The 24,219-nt window shown below is 41.0% G+C and overlaps 1 protein-coding gene across 2 annotated transcripts; it reads left to right on the top strand.

Moving 5' to 3' along the window:
- The first annotated feature begins 20 nt into the window (after window positions 1-20).
- LOC129821186 (enhancer of polycomb homolog 2-like) lies at window positions 21-24,107 on the top strand. Of its 2 annotated transcripts, none has more exons than XM_055878544.1 (14): window positions 21-433; window positions 3,437-3,596; window positions 8,932-9,077; window positions 9,261-9,467; window positions 12,692-12,840; window positions 18,288-18,417; window positions 18,661-18,879; window positions 18,997-19,080; window positions 20,219-20,367; window positions 20,530-20,852; window positions 21,538-21,659; window positions 21,861-22,011; window positions 22,264-22,546; window positions 22,784-24,107. In XM_055878544.1, exons 1-14 carry the CDS (start codon window positions 281-283, stop codon window positions 22,854-22,856), a joined length of 2,349 nt encoding a protein of 782 aa, XP_055734519.1. In that variant the 5' UTR covers window positions 21-280; the 3' UTR covers window positions 22,857-24,107. The 2 variants fall into 2 exon arrangements, with proteins under 2 accessions (XP_055734519.1, XP_055734520.1); XM_055878545.1 differs by having other exon boundaries at window positions 22,768-22,856.
- The last annotated feature ends 112 nt before the right edge of the window (window positions 24,108-24,219 follow it).

The following is a 24,219-nucleotide window of genomic DNA, read 5'->3' as shown; positions in this document are numbered from 1 at the left end:
TGTCTCGCGCTGGCTGTCGGGATTGCTCAGGCGCTGTGGACATGTCCGCCATGTTTTTCATGGCACTGGGAGTGGATCACCCGAGAAAAATAGCTTCTAAATCCAGTTAAACTCGACCAGAAATGGCTTTTCGCATTTGATTTCGACCGAATGGTTACCAATGAATCCTACTATTGTGAAATCAACCGAGTCCCTTGTGGATTTATACCGATTTTCTTAGCGAATTCTGGCGGGATACATGTTTCCTTCGCGTTCTATGTGAGTGCGATAGGGGCAAACAATGAGTAAACTATCGTTCCGAGCGCGAGCGCTAGACGCCGCCAAACCTCTCCCCATATACCGCAACAAAGACCTTCCAGACCTAAATGACTGCGTTTCGATCAACCGGGCTGTGCCGCAGATGCCTACGGGGATGGAAAAAGAAGAAGAATCGGTAAGAAAATGTTTACATTTAGAAATCTTAAAATGATTTAATGTGCACAGTAGTGCGATTGTATTCTTGATGTATTTACGCAACATTTTGTACGTATGTTTGTTTATTTATGCTGAGGTCCCGTCATTTCACGCTCGTTGCGTAGCAAATCGTAGTCTTTACGCCATGTATACTCTCATAGCGTAAATGACTAGGTTTGCTGATGATTGGTAGTGCTTTCTTCGACTACTGACGTAAATGATTTTACGTACATTTTATTTGTGACTTGCGCAATGTTGCGATTGATAACAAACGTGCGGTGTAGTAACAAACTAAGCAAACTTGCCGTCAATGCTTTCTCATCCAACATTTTATAAACTTTGCAAAAAAAGGAACGTCCTCTCACTGTCAACTGCATTTATTTTCAGCAAACTTAACATGTGTAAATATTTGTATGAACATAAGATTCAACAACTGAGACATAATCTGAAAAAATTGTACAGACATGTGACTAACATAAATTGAATAATGTGTCCCTGAACAAAGGGGGGGGGGGTCAAAATCAAAAGTAAGTCCTATCTGGTGTGGCCACCAGCTGCATTAAGTATTACAGTGCATCTCCACCTCGTGGACTGCACCAGATTTGCCAGTTCTTGCTGTGAGATGTTACCCCACTCCTCCACCAAGGCACCTGCAAGTTTCCAGACATTTCTGGGGGGAATGGCCCTCACCCTCTGATCCAACAGGTCCCAGACGTGCTCAATGGGATTAAGATCCGGGCTCTTTGTCTTGCAGGAAATCACGCACAGAACGATCAGTATGGCTGGTGGCATTGTCATGCTGGAGGGTCATGTCAGGATGAGCCTACGGGAAGGGTACCACATGAGGGAAGAGGATGTCTTCCCTGTAACGCACAGCGTTGATATTGCCTGCAATGACAACAAGCTCAGTCCGATGATGCTGTGACACACCACCCCAGACCATGGAGGACCCTCCAAATCGATCCCACTCCAGAGTACAGGCCTCAGTGTAACGCACATTCCTTCGATAAACGCAAGTCCAACTATCACCCCTGGTGAGACAAAACCGCGACTCGTCAGTGAAGAGCACTTTTTGCCAGTCCTGTCTGGTTTTGTTCGGTGGGTTTTGTGCCCATGACTTACTTTTGATTTTGACCCCCCCCCCCTTGTTCAGGGACACATTATTCAATTTATGTTAGTCACGTGTCTGTATAATTTTTTCAGATTATGTCTCAGTTGTTGAATCTTATGTTCATACAAATATTTACACATGTTAAGTTTATGGGCCTATGGGTTGTTGCTGGTAATGTCTGGTGAGGACCTGCCTTACAACAGGCCTACGAGCCCTCAGTCTAGCCTCTCAGCCTATTGCGGACAGTCTGAGCACTGATGGAGGGATTGCGCGTTCCTGGTGAACTCGGGCTGTTGTTCTTACCATCCTGTACCTGTCCCGCAGGTGTGATGTTCGGATGTACCGATCCTGTGCAGGTCTTGTTACACGTGGTCTGCCACTGCGAGGACGATCAGCTGTCCGTCCTGTCTCCCTGTAGCGCTGTCTTAGGCGTCTCACAGTACGGACATTGCAATTTATTGCCCTGGTCACATCTGCAGTCCTCATTCCGCCTTGCAGCATGCCTAAGGCACGTTCACGCAGATGAGCAGGGACCCTGGGCATCTTTCTTTTGGTGTTTAGAAAGGCCTCTTCAGTGTCCTAAGTTTTCAAAACTGTGACCTTAATTTTAATAAAAATATATTGAACCTTTTATTTAACTCTGCACGTCAGTTAAGACCAAGTTCTTATTTACAATGACGGCCTACCCCGGCCAAACCCGGACGATGCTGGGCCAATTGTGCGCTGCCCTATGGGACTCCCAATCACGGTCGGATGTGATGCAGCCTGGATTTGCACTGAGATGCAGTGTCTTAGACCACTGCGCCACTTGGGAGCCCAAGTGAGCTGTTAGTGTCTTACAGTTCCATAGGTGTATGTTCATGAATTGTTTATGGTTCATTGAACAAGCATGGGAAACAATGTTTAAACCCTTTACAATGAAGATCTGTTAAGTTATTTGGATTTTTACGAATTATCTTTGAAAGACAGGGTCCTGAAAAGGGATGGTTCTTTTTTTTTCTGCGTTTATATTTCTGAAGTAACTAGTTAGCTAACTAGCTTACCAAATATAGTCCCTAGCTACTTGTCTTAGAGGCCAATGCGTCTCTTTTCACTAAGAAAGTAACGTTAGCTAACGTACTAATACTAAGCAGGAGATGTGTGGGTGACAGATAGGAAGCCAAGGCGCCATAAATGAGCCATGGCACACTTGTAGACTAATGTAGCTAGCTACTTCTCTTTGATCTGTATTATTGTTAGATCAGTGCAGATTTAGTATTGCCTGCAGTCAGTCCAACAGCACTAAAATGAGCCCTACACCTTTCAAGTTGTTGCAGGAGGCTGCTGTTGGTTTGCCTGTGCAGCCTATGAACCCATTCCATACAGGGTATTTGCTGACGAGACTGTCTTGTCTACTGACTGTACAGCATATGAAAGGCATCCTTGCTGTCATGATATGCAAACATGGTAGTTTTTGATTGAAGATAAAGTGGCCAATTCCAAAGTAACAGAATGCTGCCGAGACTCAGATCTTTCGCTTTAAAATGTATGTCAAACAAAAAACGATAATTGCAAACAGCACAATCATGAACGCACAATCATTCTGTTAACAAACTTTGTATCTGCATTGGTTTTTGTTTGATATGTTTTAAAGTTAAATCTGATTCTCAGCATCATTCTGTTACCATGTACTTGTCCTAGTAGGTTTTTACTATTAAGTAAACACAGGATCAAGCTTTCTGCTCACTCTTCTTTCTACCTCTTCTCTCCCTTACTCCCTCTCTCAATGTCTCCTTCGCTCTCTTCCTCTCGCCCTCTAATAGACTCTGTCTCTTTTTGTCTGAATTGTGCCAATACAGGTTTTCTAAACATGTCAATCTTTCTCTCCCTCAGGAGCACCATCTCCAGAGGGCCATCTCTGCTCAGTCGGTTTTCAGGGAAAAGAAGGAGACCATGGTCATCCCGGTGCCAGAGGCGGAGAGCAACATCACTTACTACGACCGTCTCTATAAAGGAGAGCTCAGGATCCCCAAACAGCTCTTCCACATCCAGCGTGAGTAGCATTTTCTTGGCAGCAGCTTCTGTAGGCTACTCCCCCTCCCATCCAACTCTCACACACACTAGGGCTGGGTGGTATACTGTATGATATACCGGTATTTTATGATATACCGGTATTGATGCAGGGACCGGTTTGGGTTTTTACTTCTATACCGGTATTTGAATGTTTGTTAAATATGGTACTCCGTGTGTAATGTCAATTTTTATAGTTTACTTTGCTACTTGAGTCATCGCTCTCCGCTCTTTCTCTCCGTGCCACTTTCCTCACAGACCTAGCCACGCCCCCTGTCACGCAAGGAGCGTATTTGATGTTCCTCAACCATGAGACACTTGGTTTCAGCCTGCATGGTCAATGCAGCACATGCAACAATGTTGATGACAACAATGCTGTATTCACTTTGCTTCTTAATATAAATCCACTAGCGTTCTATAATGACACTATTAGTTTGTCTTTTCTTAGCAAGTTGCCCTAAATCTTGAGACACTAATTGTTAGCTGATAATGCTAATAGCTAGCTAATAAATGTACTGGGTAAGAGCAAACTTAGCTAGCTAATACAGCCTTATAATACCAGTGATGGTGTAGACCTAAATCAGCATGTTGTTTGTGCAACAGTATCTTCTAAATCAAAGAGGAATATGCAAAGCTAGAATATGTTAGCTACATGAAGTAGCTAAGAGAGAACATGCAATGTAGCCAAAACTTATAGGGTCCCCTAGGAAACACTAATCAACACTTTAGTTCCTATCCTGTCACAACTCCTCCCTGGCTTTTTAATTTGTTGTCATCTCAAACAACACTGTTTTCAAAGTGCCCACTATTATATTCTAACTATAGAATTAGAATAGTAAGTCAAATCACAATTGCAAAATTTGGTTCAAATAAGTCCTAGATTATTTGCACATATTGTGCAGCCCTACATGGCAGTGTGGAAATGATCTCAATTGAACAGTGGTGTAAAGTACTTAAGTAAAAATACTTTCAAGTACTAAAGTCGGTTTTTTTTTGTATCTGTACTTTACTTTATTATATTTATTTTTGACAACTTTTACTTCACACATTCCTAAAGAAAATACTGTACTTTTCACTCCATACATTTTCCCTGACACCTAAAAGTACTTTGAATACTTAGCAGGACAGGAATTTAGTCAATTTCATGCACTTGTCAAGAGAACATCCCTTGTCATCTACTGCCTCTGATCTAGAGGACTCATTAAACACAAGTGCTTTGCTTGTAAATTATGTCCGAGTGTTGGAGTGTGCCCCTGGCTATCCCCGTAAATATAAGAAAAAGAAAATGGTGCCATCTGGTTTGCTTAATATAAGTAATTTGAAATTATTTATTCTTTTACTTTTGATACTTAAGTACATTTTATCAATTAAATGTACTTTTGATACTTAAGTATATTTAAAACCAAATACTTTTAAACTTTTACTCAAGTAGGATGTTACTGGGTGACTTTCAATTTTACTTGAGTAATTTTCTATTAACGTATCTTTACTTTTACTCAAGTATGACAATTGGGTACTTTTTCCACCACTGCAATTGAGTGCAGGAAATGCAGAAATGATAAGTGATGAAATTTGTTTTGGTTGAAGTTGAATTGAACAGTATAAAACAATCAGAATGGAGAAAGAATAATTGAAATCATTTAGAATGTATGTGTTGCCACCCTAGGATCACTTACTTCTCATGAAGCAAATGTAGAACTTTTATTTTTCAAAAACAAAAAATACTGTCAAATACGTCCAATTTTTTTTAAATGATATAATATATAAAAGTGATATAATATCTTGACTGTATCGCCCAGCCCTAACACACACATATTCACTCGGAGGACAACTGTTGACAAGCCATCAAATGGTTTCTGAAATGTCGCTTGCCAAATCTGAATATTGAATCTTTGAGCAGCCCATCAAGCTACCACATCTTTGGCTGTCTGACAGCAGAGGTTGTAGAGCAGGGGCGACCAAACTGGGACAACGTTTGGTTTGGCCCACCAGAAGGTTCCGATTTTATTTATTTAATTATTATATTTTTCTGCTAACTTCGTCGGGGTCTCAACTTATTGTTGAGAATTAGAAAAGTAGAATACAGAAGGTGCGATATCAAAATTTGGTAGTGCATCTGCAGTGTTCCACTTATGTCTGTCACTCAATTAGCCCATGTCAACTAAAATAAATGTAATTGCTAGATACGGTAATCTAGCCAGCTGTCTAAACCTTGTAGTAATCATCACCAAATTACCTACCGGGCACGCAGGGCATGTGCCCATGTCCAAGGGCCCCACATTGATCTTGTTAGTCATTCTCACTCAGATATCATGTGAACATGGCATAAGTCATTGCAAAATGTGTACAATTGCAGGAAATTAACTTTAAAACTGAAAAAGTTTCTCTGCCCCATGGCAAAATGTGTAGAATGGAAGGAAATTACCAAGTGAAACTGAAAAAAAAAATATCCACTGCCAAGAGGGGGATCGCTAAAAATGTTTTGCCCATGAGGTGGGTGGGCCCCCCAACCTTATCTCACTTAGGGCTCCCCAAAACGGTGTAGGCACTTCTGCCTTACATTTACATTTTAGTCATTTAGCATATGCTCTTATCCAGTAGTGAGTGCATATTTATTTTTACATTTTTGAACTTGTCCCCTGTGGAAATCAAACCCACAACCCTGGTGTTGCAAGTTCCATGCTTCCCTAATGTTTTCCTGAACTTTCTAATACCTTTTCTGATGCATTTCAGTGACTTACTGCTGCAAATACAAATTGTTACCTTTCCCATATTTTAAGTCATTTGAAACATTCAAGTTATTAGCCTTATGGGTTCATTTATTTTTTTATTGTCGAGCCACAGATCTGGGAAAAGGTACCAAAAAATGTCTGCAGCATTGAAGTTCGCCAAGAAAACAGTTTAGAAGAAGTTTGGAACCACCAAGACTAACTAGTGCTAGCCGCCCGGAATCGGGGGAGAAGGGCCTTGGTCAGGGAGGTGACTAAACTCGATGGTCACTCTGACAGAGCTGTGGAGATGGGAGACCGTTCCAGAAGGACGACCATCTCTGCAGTACTTCACCAATCAGGCCTTTATGGTAGAGTGGCCAGACGGAAGCCACTCCTCGGTAAAGGCACCTGACAGCACGCCTGGAGTTTGCCAAAAAGTAGTCTTAAAACCTGTTATGGCTGCAGCCCGACGCCGGTACACCTATGACAACATCCAGCTCAAGTGCAGGGCGCGAAATTCAAAATCTATTTTTTTTTTTAATATTTAACTTTCACACATTAACAAGTCCAATACAGCATTTGAAAGATAAACATCTTGTCAATCCAGCCAACATGTCCGATTTTTTTAAATGTTTTACAGAGAAAACACCACATATATTTATGTTAGCTCACCACCAAATAAAAAAGAGGACAGACATTTTTCACAGCACAAGTAGGATGCAAGTAGCATGCACAAGCCAACCTAACTAACCTAGAACCAACCTAAATAACCTAGAAAAAACTACCTCAGATGACAGTCCTATAACATGTTACACAATAAATCTATGTTTTGTTCAAAAAATGTGCGTATTTTAGTTATAAATCAGTTTTACATTACTGCTCCCATCATAGCTACAGTCTGAAATCGCACGGGAGTAGCCAGAGAAAATACAGACACCAACGTCAACTACTAATTATACATCATAAAACATTTCAGAAAAATATATGGTGGATAGCTAATGAAAGACAAAGATCGTGTGAATAGAGCCAATATTTCCGATTTTTGAAGTGTTTTACAGCGAAAACACAATATATCGTTATATTAGCTTACTACATTAGCTAGCACACGGCAGCATTGATTCTAGTCAAACGGTAGCATAGCACAGTTCGACAGATATATGAAAAAGCATCCCAAATTGGGTCCTTATCTTTGTTGATATTCCATCAGAATGTTGTAAAGGGGTCCATTGTCCAGTACAGTCTTTGTTTGGAATCCAGAACGAACTATTTCCCTCTTGAATTAGCAAGCACACTGGCCGTGCGGCGCTAACCTCTCTTTCTTCAAACAATTCTTGCGTCGCATCACGTCTAAAGTCCAGAATAAATTTCAATAATATAATTAAACTATATTGAAAAAACATACTTTAGGATGATTTTGTGACATGTATCAAATAATATCGAAGCCAGAGATCATATTCACCTTTAACGAGCGTCGTGCAGAAGCCGAGTCCATGTTCTACTTCGTGACTAGAAAAAAAAATTAAGTGCGCAGGTCTCACTCCAAGATGTTGTGTTCAGTCCCTAGACGAGATATTCAAGTCCTTTCTGCTCTCACTTCCGCATGACACCCAGAGGAAGGCGTATGACGTGTTTCTACAGTCCTAAGTAACATGCCCTTTTATAGACAAGCTCTTAAAGAGAGACCTCGCATTTGGAAATCTCAATTCCGGAAGGAAATGGGCTGTAAAAATAGTTCTGTTCCACTTAGAGAAATAATTCAAACGTTTTTAGAAACTAGAGACTGTTTTCTATCCAATAGTAGTAAATATATGCATATTGTAAGAGCAAAAATTGATTAAGAGGCCGTTTGAAAATGTGCACATATTTTCCAGTTTTTCAATACGCCCCCTGCAGCCATAAGAAGTTAAACCATGAGAAACAAGATTCTCTAGTCTGATGAAACCAAGATTGAACTATTTTGCCTGGGTGCCAAGTGTCACGTCTGGAGGAAACCTGGTATCGCACCTAGGCAATACCATCCCTACGGTGAAGCATGGTGTTGGCAGTATCATGCCCACGAGACTAGTCAGGATTGAGGGAAAGATTAACTAACTGAGCAAAGTACAGAGAGTTCCTTGAATACTTAAGTAAATGTGATATTTAAGTTTATTTAAAAAATAAACTGTTTTTTCTTTGTAATTATGGGGTGTTTGAGAAAAAATAAATGCATCTAATTTAGAATAAAGCTGTAACTTAACAAAATGAAGGGGTCTGAATACTTTCCGAATGCACTGTAAATGGCTAGAATTGGGTTGTTTGAAGTGTGATTTTATGATTTCTAAAAAGCCCTTGTTTCAAGACCCTAAGCTATGGTTTACATTTTTTATATTTCTAAGTAGATGTCTGTTTGTTCGGCCCAACACTAAGATTTTTGGGGGCCCACCAAGCCCAAAAGTTTGAGCACCCCTGTTATAGAGCAATTGATGTAAGTTGTTACAAAATCACTTTCACAAGATGAAATCTGTCCTCAGCCAACCAGCTGTAATCAATTAGAGGCCCTACACTAATGAATTTGCACCAAGAAGACCTTTTTTCTGACCTAATCTGATCCTCTTTCTCTTCTCATAGCCCTGGGTCTGGATAATGAGCAGCCAGACTATGACATGGACTCAGAGGATGAGACCCTCCTCAACAGGCTCAACCGCAAGATGGAGATCAAACCCATACAGTTTGAGACCATGGTAGACAGGTTGGAGAAAGCCAGCGCAAACCAGGTAACATAACACCCTCCATCTAGACCAGCAGCAGTTATCAAGAGAGCTTCTCTGTGCTAATAGAAGATTTACCGTTTTAATGCCAGAGGGCCTGGATGTAATGTTGCTTTAAGAGGCTTTGCTCTGGAAAATAATCAAGGAAACACTGTAATTAACTAAACTTCCATCTCTGTATGCTCACAGCTGGTTACTATCACAGAGGCCAAACTGCTACTGAACGAGGATGACTACCTCCTGAAGTCAGTGTACGACTACTGGGTGAGGAAGAGGAAGCACTGCCAAGGCCCGTCGCTCATCCCCCTCATCAAGCAGGAGAAGAGAGACGGCTCCACCAACAACGACGCCTATGTGGCCTTCAGACGACGCACAGAGAAGATGCAGACCAGGAAGGTGAGAAAGGAGAATCACATGGCTTGGACTGAAAGTGTGTCCCCTCACACTTCGATTAGATGCAGTTTCAGTATCGGGCAATAATTGTCTATTCTTTCAAGGTTTGGAGCCTTGTACAATTTAATTTATCATTGTGTTGCAAGTAATTTGTTTCATGTTAGTCCCATTTACATTTTACTCATTTAGCAGATGCTCTTATCCAGAGTGACTTACAAGCACAATTAGGGTTAAGTGTCTTACTCAAGGGCACAACGACAGATTTTCACCTAGTCGGCTCGGGGATTTGATTCAGTGACCTTTCGGTTACTGGCACAATAATCTTAACCTTTCACGGGCCTCTACCCCGGGTCCGGGAGCACCCCCCCCCCACTGATTAGCATCGCTAGCATAGCGTCACAATTAAATAGTAGCATCTAAATATCATTAAATCACAAGTCCAAGACACCTAATGAAAGATACAGATCCTGTGAATAAAGCCACCATTTCAGATTTTTAAAATGTTTTACAGGGAAGACAAGATATGTAAATCTATTAGCTAAACACGTTAGCAAAAATCACAATTTTTCTTTGTCCACCATTTTCTCTCAACACCAGTAGCTATCACCAATTCGGCTAAACTAAGATATTGATAGCCACTAACCAAGAAAAAACCTCATCAGATGACAGTCTGATAACATATTTATGGTATAGGATAGGTTTTGTTAGAAAAATGTACATATTTCAGGTAGAAATCATAGTTTACAATTGCACCCACCGTCACAACTAGACTAGAATAAATACATAGAGCAACGTGTATTACCTAATTACTAATCATCAAACATTCGTAAAAATACACAGCATACACTAATCGAAAGACACAGATCCTGTGAATACAGACAATATTTCAGATTTTCTAAGTGTCTTACAGCGAAAACACAATAAATTGTTATATTAGCATACCACATGTGCAAACATTAACAGAGCATTGATTCTAGCCAAAGAGAGCGATAACGTAATCATCGCCAAAATATATTAATTTTTTCACTAACCTTCTCAGAATTATTCAGATGACACTCCTGTAACATCATATTACAACATACATAGAGAGTTTCTTCGAAAATGTGCATATTTAGCCACCAAAATCATGGTTAGACAATGACAAAAGTAGCTCAGCTGGTCAAAAAATGTCCTGCACCATATTAGACAGTGATCTAGTCTTATACATAAATACTCATAAACTTGACTAAAAAATACAGGGTGGACAGAGATTGATAGACAATTTAATTCTTAATACAATCGCGGAATTACATTTTTTAAATTATCCTTACTTTTCAATACAGGTTGCGCCAAGTGAAGCTATAGCAAACAAGATGGCGGCATAAACGTTTAACATTTATCGTCAGAAACACGATTTATCATCATAAATTGTTCTTACTATGAGCTGTTCTCCCATCAGAATCTTGGACAATGAATCCTTTCTTGGGTCTAATCTTCTTTTGGTCGAAAGATGTCCACTTGTCCGTCGAAATGCCCACTAACGTACGACCGGGACCCCGAAACGTGCCCGGAGCTTCAAAGTCTATTACAAAGCAATGCCTCAAAATCACACTAAACGGATATAAATTGCTATAAAACGGTTTAAATTAACTACATTATGATGTTTCTAACACCTATAACAAGTAAAAATATGACCGACGCTATATTACTGGCTAAACCAATGCTTGGAAAAAGGCCAGTCAGATATCCTTCTCGCGTTGAGCGCAGTGTCCAAAGGAAGGCTACTTCCGGTATTTTGTCATTTTATAGAGCCAATGATTGCGCAATCGACTCCATTCAAATTGTCACCACTTACTGACATCTAGAGGAAGGCGTGGGCAGTGTTTGTATCTCATAGGATTAACAGAGACTTTTAAAACTGATCTGGAACCAGAGGCCAAGATGTCTAAATCTCACACACTGGGAGGAAAAGTGCCGTAAGAATGAGTTCTGTTTCACTCAGAGACATAATTCAAACGGCTATAGAAACTAGAGAGTGTCTTCTATCCAATAATAACAATAATATGCATATTGTACGAGCAAGAATTGAGTACTAGGCAGTTTAATCTGTAGAGACAATTATGCTAATTTGAAACAGCACCCCCTATAGTTGCAAGAAGTTAACTCCTATACGCCCCATTGATGTGCTCTCCAAAAAATGTTATGAATATCTCTGTACCCTAACTCAGTCAGGACCTCTGCAGACCTACTAACCTGCAGGTATTTTGTGTACCATGCATGCAATTTGAGCTCAAAGTACGCTGGTACAAAAAAATTCCCAAAAATAGGCTTTGAGTTGGCACATAGTGGAGCTGAGCCAATCAGAGGACTTGGGCGAGGAGACAAAAAGTCGTCGTAGTACTATTTTTCTCCCTCGAGCTTGATGGCAGCTCTCCACTTCATCTGTTGATACAACTGATGTGTGAGGAAAAGGGTAGGGGAAATGGAGAACAAACTGTTTGCTTAATACATGTTCCAAAATTGTATGTGTTGGTTAAGCACAACCACTATTATTTCATTGTTAGCGTCTTAGCTAAGGTGTCATTAAGACAAAGGTAGTTAGCTCCATAGTCAACTAGGCGAGCACACTTTCTTGCCCGCACAAGCTTTGATCTAAGCAACGGTAGAAGGCACGACTGCATTGACGAGCAAAGAAGCGTGCAGTGTTGCGGTGGTTCATTGTGCGTCACTGCGTGCATGGAAACAGACATGGCAGAGAGAGCTGTTCCGCTAAAAACCGTCCTTCACGGGAAGTTATTTTAGACTGTTAAAGATTAGTAGGCCTATCTTAATTAATCAGCTCTTGATCTGTCCTCTTGAAATAGCTGCATGTCAACAGTATTTGGCTGCTAATGATGTGATAATAGTGACAACAAAACATGTTGAATGAATAGTAGTCAGACCTGATGGATGAGATCAGGGATGGAGATCTGAAACCAGCTCATACAGGCCTAGTTCAGTTGTTTGATATTCCAGATAGCCAACAGTAAGCTAGACTACTGCATTGCATCCTGTAATTGAATTATTCTGAATTTTTTATTCAGGCCAGTTTACATTTTCACTCATTACCCCTAAATTTCACCTAGAAAGTGTGTAGTGTGTACCGGTGGTACTCTTAAATTCTTTACGGTTGGCAAGTCTGCCTCTATGTCGGCTTGATGATCCTGAGGGTTTGTATAGTTGTTTGACCGTGTCTCTCTCTTGTTCAGAACCGTAAGAATGACGAGGCGTCCTATGAAAAGATGCTGAAGCTCCGGAGGGAGTTCAGCCGCACGGTCACCATCCTGGAGATGATCAAGAGGAGGGAGAAGAGCAAGAGAGAGCTGCTGCACCTCACACTGGAGGTGGTGGAGAAAAGGTGAGCCTTAAAAGCATTGGGGGGAGGGTTAGAGGGATGGTAGCCGGTATGTGTGTGAGATTGTTTGCCCTGTTTCTTATGTGTGTGTGATTGTAGCCAGTGTCTTATTAGTGTTACATGGTGTAACCCAGCAGGGGTTCCTGTGTCAGAGCAGACTAGAGGTCATGCTGAGTGCTATAAGTAATTTATTTGATTTAACTAGGCAAGTTGGTTAAGAACAAATTCTTATTTACAATGACGGCCTACCCCGGGCCAAACCCTAACCCGGACGACACTGGGCCAATTGTGCGCCGCCCTGTGGGAACTCCCAATCACGGCCGGGTTGTGATACAGCCTGGAATTGAACCATGGTTAGGTTTTGTAATGACGAATCTAGCACTGAGATGCAGTGCCTTAGACCGCTGTGCCACTCAGGAGCCCTATATTGCAGTTCTCACTTAGTTTCTAACACTGTAACACACTTCTTCTAGTCCTCGTGCTAAAAGAGAACAGCCTGTCCTTACATGTTGTTGATGAGTACTGTCAGTCAATATGAATGGACAAATTACTGCAAATTGCTGCCTTTTTTCCCTCCCATCTGTCTTTTTTACCCTGTACAGTGGCTTGTAAAAGTATTCACCCCCTTGGCATTTTTCCTATTTTGTTGCCTTACAACCTGCAATTAAACATTTTTGGGGGGGTTGTATCATTTACAAAACATGCCTACCACTTTGAAGATACAACATATTTTTTGTTAATAAAACAAGAAAACTTGAGCGTGTGTAACTATTCACCCCCCCCCCCCCCCAAAAGTCAATACTTTATAGAGACACCGTTTGCAGCAATTACAGCTGCAAGTCTCTTGGGGTATGTCTCTATAAGCTTGGCACATCTAGCCACTGGGATTTTTGCCCATTCTTCAAGTCAAAACTGCTCCAGCTCCTTCAAGTTGTATGGGTTCCACTGGTGTACAGCAATCTTTAAATCATACCACAGATTCTCAATTGGATTGAGGTCTGGGCTTTGACTAGGCCATTCCAAGACATTTAAATGTTTCCCCTTAAACCATTCAAGTGTTGCTTTCGCAGTATGCTTAGGGTCATTGTCCTGTTGGAATCTGAACCTCCATCCCAGTCTCAAATCTCTGGAAGACTGAAACAGGTTTCCCCTCAAATGTCCCTGTATTTAGCGCCATCCTTCAGTTCTGACCAGTTTCCCAGTCCCTGCCAAAGGAAAAACATCCCCACAGCATGATGCTGCCACCACCATACTTCAATGTGGGGATGGTGTCCTCGGGGTGATGAGGTGTTGGGTTCATCCCAGAAATAGTGTTTTCCTTGATGGTCAAAAAGCTCAATTTTAGTCTCATCTGACCAGAGTACCTTCCATATGTTTGGGGAGTCTCCCACATGCCTTTTGGCAAACACCAAACATGTTTGCAAATTTTTTTGAGGACACTCTTCCTTAATGCCCAGCTCTGTGGAGGGTATAGCTTAAAATGGTCCCATGGACCGATACTCCAATCTCTACTTTGGAGTTTTGCAGCTCCTTCAGGTTTATCTTTGGTCGCTTTGTTGCCTCTTATTAATTCCCTCCTTTCCTGGTCTGTGAGTTTTGGTGGGCGGCCCTCTCTTGGCAGGTTTGTTGTAGTGCAATATTCTTTCAATTTTTTAAATATTGGATTTAATGTTGCCTGTGGGATGTTTCCGGATATTTTTTTATATACTTCTCCACAACATTTTGGAGAGCTCCTAGGTCTACATGGTGTCCCTTGCTTGGTGGTGCCCCTTGCTTGGTGGTGCCCCTTGCTTGGTTGGTGGTGTTGCAGACTCTGGGGCCTTTCAGAACAGGTGTATATATACTGAGATCATGTGACAGATCCTGTGACACTTAGATTGCACACCGGTGGACTTTATTTAACTTCTCTGGGATATGTAGGACGCTAACGTCCCACTTGGCCAAAAGCCAGAAAAAATGTAGCGCGCCGATTTCAAATATATTACTAAAAATCTATCTTAAATGAAATCACACATGAAAGACACCAAATTAAAGCTACACATGTTGTGAATCCAGCCAACATGTCTGATTTCAAAAAGGATTTACGGCGAAAGCACACCAAACAATTATGTTAGCTCAGTACATAGCCACAGAAAAACACAGCCATTTTCCCAGCCAAAGATAGTAGTCACAAAAAGCAGAAATAGAGATAAAATGTATCACTAACCTTTGATGATCTTCATCAGATGACACTCATAAGACATCCTGTTACACAATACATATATGTTTTGTTTGATAATGTGCATATTTATATCCACAAATCTCGGTTTACATTGGCGCCATATTCAGAAATGCCTCCAAAATATCCTGAGAAATTGCAGAGAGCCACGTCAAATAACAGAAATACTCATAAACTTTGGTGAAAGATACATTTTTTACATAGAATTAAAGATACACTTGTTCTTAAAACTTCTTGTCAATATGGGGGCGCTGTTTCACCATTGAAAAAAATAGTGCCCAAATTAAACTGCCTCGTACTCAATTCTTGCTCGTACAATATGCATATTATTATTACTATTGGATAGAAAACACTCTCTAGTTTCTAAAACCGTTTGAATTATGTCTGTGAGTGAAACAGAACTGGACTTAGAGCAATTGTCCTATGAGGATTTGAAAATGCTGAAATCTGCTCACTGTTCCCAGAACAGTTTATTAATTTGCCTGTCCTCTATTGGTTGAGATGCACTGCATACGCATTCCCCTGGGTGTCAGCGAATAGAGGGACTTGAAATGGAGTCTCTAGGCAGATCTGAAAGTCTTTAAATTGCTTGGAAACGAGGTGTCCCCTCTTTTGACTCTTCGCTCTGACGCAGGGAGGATCTTGGCATGTCGTGTTAGAAGCTCCTGTTTTAGCTCTTAGATATATCCGGCTCTGTTTTTATTCGATATATGTGTTAAAGACATCATAATGTTGTTATTTTAAACCGAGTTATATCAGTTTATGTCAGTATATTGCGATTTTCAGGTATTTCATTTTCTGGCGTTCTAGGGGGTTGGGTATCTCTCTCTCTCTCATGCTATTGTTTACTGCTAATTGCAACGTGGAAGAGGACGTTCTCCAACCTAGCAACGATTGTTCTGGAGAAAGGACACCTTGCCCAAGATTCTGATGGAAGCTCAACAAATAGTAAGCAGTCTTTAGGCTGTTAATTCGTACTTATGTTGACAAATGTCAAATAATAATTCCGCCATGAATTATGGTGCGGTCTCGCTTTAGCGCTCGCTGTATGCTTGAAGTAACGTTAATTTTAAAAATGTAACCCAGCGATTGCATTAAGAACTAATTTGTCTTTCAATTGCTGTCCAACCTGTATTTTTTTAGTCAAGTTTAGGAATAGTTTTCGATTAGAATAGGTGCCTCTCCAAGATGGCGCCGGACAGATTGCTTGAGGTTTTGGACACTTCTCATTGTATAAGCACGATTTGTGCCGCTAAATATGCACATTTTCGAACAAACTCTATATGCATTGTGTAATATGATGTTATAGGACTGTCATCTGAAGAATTCTGAGAAGGTTAGTGAAAATTTATATATTTTGGTGGTTTATACGTTATCGCTATTTTTGCCTTGAATCAATGCTGTTGTGATGTTTGCTATTGTGGTAAGCTAATATAACGCTATATTGTGTTTTCGCTGTAAAACACTTAGAAAATCTGAAATATTGTCTGGATTCACAAGATCTGTGTCTTTCATCTGCTGTACGCTGAGTATTTTTAAGAAATGTTTTATGATGAGTAATTAGCTAATACACAATGGTCTCTGTGGTTATTCTAGTCGCTTTGGTGAGAGTTGTGATAGTGGCTGCAATGGTAAACTATGATTTATACCTGAAATATGCAAATTTTTCTAACAAAACATATGCTATACAATAAATATGTTATCAGACTGTCATCTGATGAAGTTGTTTCTTGGTTAGTGGCTATTTATATCTTTATTTGGTCGAATTTGTGATAGCTACTGATGGAGTAAAAAAATGGTGGAGTAAAGAAGTGGTGTCTTTTGCTAACGTGGTTAGCTAATAGATTTACATATTGTGTCTTCCCTGTAAAACATTTAAAAAATCAGAAATGATGGCTGAATTCACAAGATGTGTATCTTTCATCTGGTGTCTTGGACTTGTGATTTCATGAACATTTTATTATATGATATCCCTGTGGCTTTAGGCTAGGCTATGCTAGTCAGCTTTTTTGATGGGGGTGCTCCCGGATCCGGGTTTGTGAGGCGTTAGAGGTTAATGCAACCGCTGTGTCAGATTTCAAAAAAACTTTACGGAAAAAGCACACCATGCAATAATCTGAGACAGGGCTCAGATATAACAACATTTCTCCGCCATGTTGGAGTCAACAGAAATACGAAATTACATCATAAATATTCCCTTACCTTTGATCTTCATCAGAATACACTCCCAGGAATCCTAGTTCCACAATAAATCGTTGTTTTGGTCGATAATGTCCATTACTTATGTCTAAGTAGCTACTTTTGCTAGCATGTTTAGTGCACATGTCCAAACGCTCGCGCAGATGCAGGCGAACTCGGACGGAAACTTCAAAAAGTTATATAACAGGTCGAATAAACTGGTCAAACTAAGTAGAGAATCAATCTTCAGGATGTTATCATAACTATCCAATAACGTTCCAACCGGAGAATTCCTTTGTGTCTCCAGAAGTTATGGAAAGCAAGACGATATCGTTTGGAATGCGCGTGACCAGGAACTGGCATTCTGCCAGACCAATGACTGAAACACCTCCCATCCGGCTCAACATCACAGTAGAGGCTTCATTCCACGTTCTACCGACTGTTGACATCTAGTGGAAGGCGTAGGAAGTGCAAACAGATCCATATCTTACAGGGAATTTAATAGGCGATGAGTTGAACATCGACCAGCCTCAGAATTCTCACTTCCTGTTTGGATTTTTTCTCAGGTTTTTGCCTGCCATATGAGTTCTGTTATACTCACAGACATCATTCAAACAGTTTTAGAAACTTCAGTGTTTTATATCCAATAGTAATAATGCTCTGCATATTTTAGCATCTGGGACAGAGTAGGAGGCAGTTCACTATGGGCACACAATTCATCCAAAAGTGAAAATGCTGCCACCTATAACAAAGAAGTTAACTAATTATGTGACTTCTGAAGGTAATTGGTTGCATAGATCTTATTTAGGGATTTCATAGCAAAGGGGGTGAATACATACGCACGCACCACTTTTCCGTTTTTTATTTAACAATTTTATTTTTATTTCACTTCACCAATTTAAACTTGTATGTACATTACATGAAATTCAAATAAAAATCCATTTAAATTACACATTGTAATGCACCAAAATAGGAAAAACGTCAAGGGTGATGAATACTTTTGCAAGGCACTGAATGAATGTGTTCCTCTTATTTGTCTGTTGTTTCCATGTAGATATCAGATGGGTGACTTTACGGGTGAAGTCCTCAGTGAGGTGACGGTCCCTCTGGCTGAGAAGCCCGTCTACACTGCTCCAATCACTCTAACGAACGGGAACCGCCATAACCATAAAGCTGAGATCAAGGTAATATAAGGGCTTATATCAACCATAACATTACCTCAACTTTTATCTGATGTTTTTACGTTTGACATTGAAGCAGTTCAGAAGAGGGGATACTGCAGGATGCACCGGCAGCACACTGATTACGTTTCAAGAACTTGAATGCAGCAATGACCTCTTAACTCTGGACATTTTACCATGAATAAATCTTGTCTGTCTGGCTCTTGACACTTCACAACGTCTAATTCCATGATATTTCTCTTTCAGATGCACAAGTCCGGTAGTCTCCAGCACCATGGGCACCATCACGTCTCGGCGAAGAAGGAGGATCCCTTTGACTTTGTCAGACCAAAGAAGAAGTACGCCAGGCGGGACCCCCTGTGCCGCCCTGGCAGGCCCACCAAGCGCCAGCACATCGTTAACAAGGCCGATATTAAACAGTATGACTTCCACAGCTCTGGAGAGGAGGAGGAGGACTACCCACTGGTCAGTACCTCTGAGAACAGGGTCCTGATGACCGTATCATAGTGAAGTTCATACATTGTCTTATTTGGTTTGTGAGCAAGTATGTATTTTGAAGTCTTGTTTTTTTGTCTCTTTCAGTCTCCACCATCAGAACCAGATGAGGAGAATGATCCAGATGGTGCATTTGCCTTCAGAAGGAAAGCAGGCTGTCACTACCTTGCTGTGAGTCTCACTGCAATCAGAAGTGCAATTAAAATATATTCTCTCACATTCAGTTCCGATTCCACACATTATTACAGGGGGGTATTTGCTTCCAGAAATCTGCATTTTCAAAACGTAGACCATGAAAAAAATCTGTGTTTTAAACAATTTAGTTTGCGTTTTATACCATTTCACCTGCGTTTTATATTGAAAGTCAATAATGGCCGTGTCCGAATCCCCATGATAGTTTATGACATACTTAAACTGCATACTATGTGCTCATCGCCACATTCTATTTAGCATGTACCGTTGAGTAGAAAGTATGCTGTATGCCACGGCCGCAACGCAGGAACGACTCCTGGCTGGCTGAGTAGTTGATGCGGGGCCTGTGTGCGGGTGGGTTTTTCCAAATTCAACAGACATGCATCACATTAACCAGCCTGATAATAGATAATTTCCTATTTGATTTCCTCTAAACTCTGAATAGAATAAGAATGGAGTTATAGGCCTATTTAGGTTGGTTACAGGCAGACTATCACATTTGGCCTATATCCTATTCCATATACCCTTTTTTTCACCTTTATTTAACCAGGTAGGCTAGTTGAGAACAAGTTCTCATTTATAACTGCGACCTGGCCAAGATAAAGCAAAGCTGTGCGACACAAACAACAACTCAGAGTTACACATGGAATAAACAAACATACTGTCGATAACACCATAGAAAAAGTCTATATAAAAAAGGACTAAAGACAGAACCAAATGATCGGTTTCTATTTCAACATATTTATTAGTGAAGCCAAAGTTCTGTAACATTTATACATTAAATCAAATAGCCTAATACACACCAAAGCTTTTCAAATGTTCAAATCAAAAGGCTAAATTGAGAAGTGCAACTGAAGCACAAAATTATTCCTTTTGAATTCGTGATTTGGAGCCAACCCTGACTGAATCTGAGCAGAATTTACAATTAGAAGCATTTTAGCATTTCTTTTCTACATGAAAATGCAATATCCTGTGTTAATGCGACCCCTGTTATTGGTCTGGCAATATTGTGATATTGGGTCTAGTCTGTGGGTGAGGTGGTATTTGGTCCTGTCTGTATGATACTGTGCTGTAGGTAGCCTAAATTAGTAACTGTTTCCTCTGCCTGTCTTTACAGCCCTTTGTGGACCAGAGCTCTGGCCTTCTGTGGGATCACCCTGAGCTAGCAGGGCTAGATGCCCTGCGTCACCGTCACTCCCTTACCGCCCTCTCTGTACCCCAACGCTGTGTGGGACTGGCACGCAGGAGGGTGGGGCGGGGTGGCAGGTAACCAACTCCTCTTATCATCCACCTATCTATCTCCTTTTTGGTTAGGTATTCTGTTGTTTTATTAAGGGCCAATGATACATGTTAACTCACATTGTGATTTCTCTGAATGGAATCTGATTGAATTGTCACTAAGATTCCACAAATTCCCCCTCTCCTCAGGATCCTGTTGGATCGGGCTTCATCAGACCTGGACAGCGCATTAAAGCAGCTGGACTCAGCCGTCGCCACATCCTGCTCCTTCACCAGGCCTTGTGCCCCAGACCTTACTGATCCCTGGCCCTCCCCACAGAGCCACAGAAATATGCCTGGCTCTGCCTCTTCACTGGCAGACATCGTGAGCAACATCCAGGCCCTGAGGTGGCGCTGTTTCAGACCTAGGCCCACCCAGGGTGACGGCAGTGGTGACACGAGGACGGGCAGATCTTCCATGGATACCACGTTGTCTGGAGGGCTGTTGGTTCACTCCAAGAGAAGTTGCAAAGGTAAGCTCCTCCTCAACCCCACCCCATGGTGATTCTAAAGTCCACCCCTCCGTTTCTATCTCACATCAGCCTCTGCATTTATATGTTGGAACCAAGCCGGTCCCAAAAATAATTTAACTGTATAGGCCTAGTTTCCATGTTGGCTGTATTTTTTAATTGTGCTGCTTTGGAACACATTTGGTTCTCCATTGAAAATAGGCAGGTCAGATGGGTTTGTTTGTATTTGGTGGTTTTCTTTTTCCCTGTCAGCCCCCTGTCAGGCTGTCATCACGTTTCTCAACAGTAACTGTTGTCAGGACTGTCAGCAAGTGTTGATTCATAACTCCCAGTCAGACATGATTTGTGCAGGGAAGTGGAAAGGCTGCCACTGAACCGTAGACTGTTAGGGGGTTTGCACTTCAAGGAACTTCCAGTCAATCAGTTGTGGCCTTCACTCACTCCTAGCTGTATTTTCTGGTATTGCTCCACTATGACCCCTAGTGTTAGGGAGTGGTAACCCATGCAGTCTTCATCTCCTCGCCATATTTTCCTCCCTTCAAAGATTACTACAGTTCTCCATCTGCTCATCTTCCCTCCCTTTTTGCTGTGTACTTTCCCCCTCTCTGTCTCTCTTTCTTTCTCTGTCGCTCTCTATCTCTCTCCGTGTCTGTCTGATGGTCTTGTTCCTATTCTCCTGTACTGACAGGAGGCATCACAGAGGAGCAGTACCAGGTACATCAGCAGGCTCTGGCCCAGATGCAGAAACAGCAGCTGAAAGCTGCTCCTCCCCAGCAGCATTCCTCACTGCCAGAGCGACAAAACACACAAGTACACACACCGTCTTTCACCTCTTCAAAGATAACTGTATATACACAGAATTCCTAATGACTTCGGTCCAGTAGGTGGGGCAAAAAACATTGTCATATCCATTTATATGTTGGTAGGTTGCAAACAGCTCAGTGTATGTATGTTTTGATGTATGTAATGGCAGTGTTATATTCTAAAGACTGTACTAATATTGTGTTGTAGACTTCTGGCTCCACTGATTGCATCATATCGAAGACTCTGGACTCGGCTAGCGCCCATTTTGCGGCATCAGCTGTGATCAGTGCATCAGGCCAGGTCAACAATGAGAATAAATCACACAATACCAGCGTCAATGGGGTTGTCCAGCCTTCAGGTGAGCTTTGGATGAACATATCGTCTAGATTAGAATGTCATACATTTTAAATCTACGGACTTCTCTCGGATATTCTATTGTAGTTGGGTACCATAGTGGAGGCAAATATTGGAGGATTGAAAAAATACTTATTGTTTCTGATCGGGGGATGCTAAATGACCATCCCACCTCATTAATTTACATGTAAGGTATGTGCTTATTCAGGTAATAGGCCTACTCAGGTTTGACGGTGTCATATCACCTCTCCTGCAGGGACCTCCAGACCTCTTCACTCCACCAGCACAGGGTTGGACAGGTCAGGTCTTACCTCCTCCAGCGGAGGCCCTCTGCTACCTGCCCACTCCACCTCCTCCTCGCCTCAGTCTCTGCCCAACCACCGGGGCCACGGCAGTGCTGTCTCCCCTGCCCACCACCAACACAACGCCAGACCCTCTGCCCCCTCGCCGTCTGCCTTAAAGCTGGCCACCGTGGCTGCCAGCAGCCTGGACCGCGTGGCCATGGTGACGCCCGCCTCTGCCATCGGCAGCATGGCCAGGTAAGACCAGAATACATTTCAGTTGTATGTGTTTTAGTATGTCCATACTAAATGTCCATACGTGCCACATCAACACACAGAATATGTATCCGTATGTCCATTACTTCTGACCTGTCCAGCAATTACTAGATTCTTAATTTCTTGTTTTTTCATTTAGAATGGCTGATATACATTTGTTTTCATTTTCCAGGCATATGTATCTGAATAATGAATTACTATAGTTATTCATTTTTGTAGGGATACTCACGAACCTGAGAGACATACTTTGAACGGCATATCAGAGACCACAGTACCAATGGAGGTCACATAACCCACTCCCTTCCTCCTCCCTCATCGCCATTCTGCTCAGACCGGTGAATGTGACAAACAGAACGCAAGCTCCAGCCCCAGCCACCAGAGGGCACGCGTATACAAGGACCTATACAGAATCGAGCATATCAAAAAAATTATAACTTGTCAATATTATAAATGTACATTTTGTAAATTGGGAATATCACTACCTTTGTAAGATAGTATATTTGTATCATTAGTATGTTTTATTTTTTTCTGTTACGTGAATTCTAGTAAATTTGACATCATGCTTTTGCACTTGAAAAATGCAAACAATATATAGTACATGTGAAAATGCAAAAAAAAACGTTTGTTGGGATCATGAGCATGAACCACGGATCCTGGATTACTCATTTTACCACTATTTATTTTGCAATGTTTACATTTTTGTATCTCTACAGACGAAAAACAAATCAGCAAAATATGGACATCGGTCTTGCTAGCATATTTGGTTCTTGTGCTTTTTTTCTAAAAATGGAAAAATGAGCCTGATTTTGATTTGGTTTCACAAATTGAATAGTTATGGTATTAAAAAGTAGATTAGCAGTGGCATTTTTTTCCCCCTTCAGACAAGTATTTTCTGTTACTTTGTCAGTTGTAACAGGAATTGATTGTCTTTTTAATTTTTTATTCTGTTTTCTTTTCCTTTTTCATTCAATGCCGAATTTTCCAAAAACAATGAAGAAATCTTAAAAATGAGCCATTCTCCATACAAACCTATTTATTTACATTTAAATCCAAATGACAAATAAATGCATCCTAAAATCAATCTGCAGATGTAAAGCAAGAATTTTTTTATAATATATTTGCCTTTTTTAAACGGGTAGGGAGTTTAAGCCAATGAACAGTACACAGGAATCTTACCATTCTATCTTATGTATTGCGCTGTATAATCTTGCACATTACTTGGCAACTCTTTGAACGACTACCCCTTTGGATTGGGGGGTGCACATCAATATTTTGGGGTATTTTTTTTCTTCTTTGGTCAAGGGGCAAGTAACATGTTGAAACGATGTCTGATGGTCAGTGATTGACCTCCCCTGTAGATTAGTGTAGTTGATGTAGTGCTGTCCTGTAGAGATATTAGAAACATGTTTAGATAATTAGTAATGCCTAGTGTTCACGCACTATTTCTTCAGACATACATTTTTCCCTGTTACTTGTTCTTGGAGTGTTTCAGAAAAAAATGCTGGGAAATAAATAAATATATCTATACATATCAGTATAACAACTCTCTTTCCTTTGGTTTATGCCATTTCTTCACAACTCTTCTTTTACAGTGAGTTACAGTACCAGTCACAAGTTTTGACACACCTACACATTCCAGGGTTTTTCTTTATTTT

This window comes from Salvelinus fontinalis, chromosome 23 (assembly GCF_029448725.1).
Source record: "Salvelinus fontinalis isolate EN_2023a chromosome 23, ASM2944872v1, whole genome shotgun sequence".
Lineage (NCBI taxonomy): Eukaryota > Metazoa > Chordata > Actinopteri > Salmoniformes > Salmonidae > Salvelinus > Salvelinus fontinalis.
Note: the sequence above shows the minus strand (reverse complement) of the source record. Positions and strands in the feature narration are given on the sequence as shown.

What these genes read in the sequence shown, in the direction of transcription:
- LOC129821186 (XM_055878544.1), top strand. Translation starts at nt 281, where the DNA reads ATGAGTAAACTATCGTTCCGAGCGCGAGCGCTAGACGCCGCCAAACCT. An exon ending in CTGGAGGTGGTGGAGAAAAG is followed by an intron (nt 12,841 to 18,287) that starts GTGAGCCTTAAA and finishes GTTTCCATGTAG; the next exon opens with ATATCAGATGGGTGACTTTA. An exon ending in CAGAGCGACAAAACACACAA is followed by an intron (nt 21,660 to 21,860) that starts GTACACACACCG and finishes ATTGTGTTGTAG; the next exon opens with ACTTCTGGCTCCACTGATTG.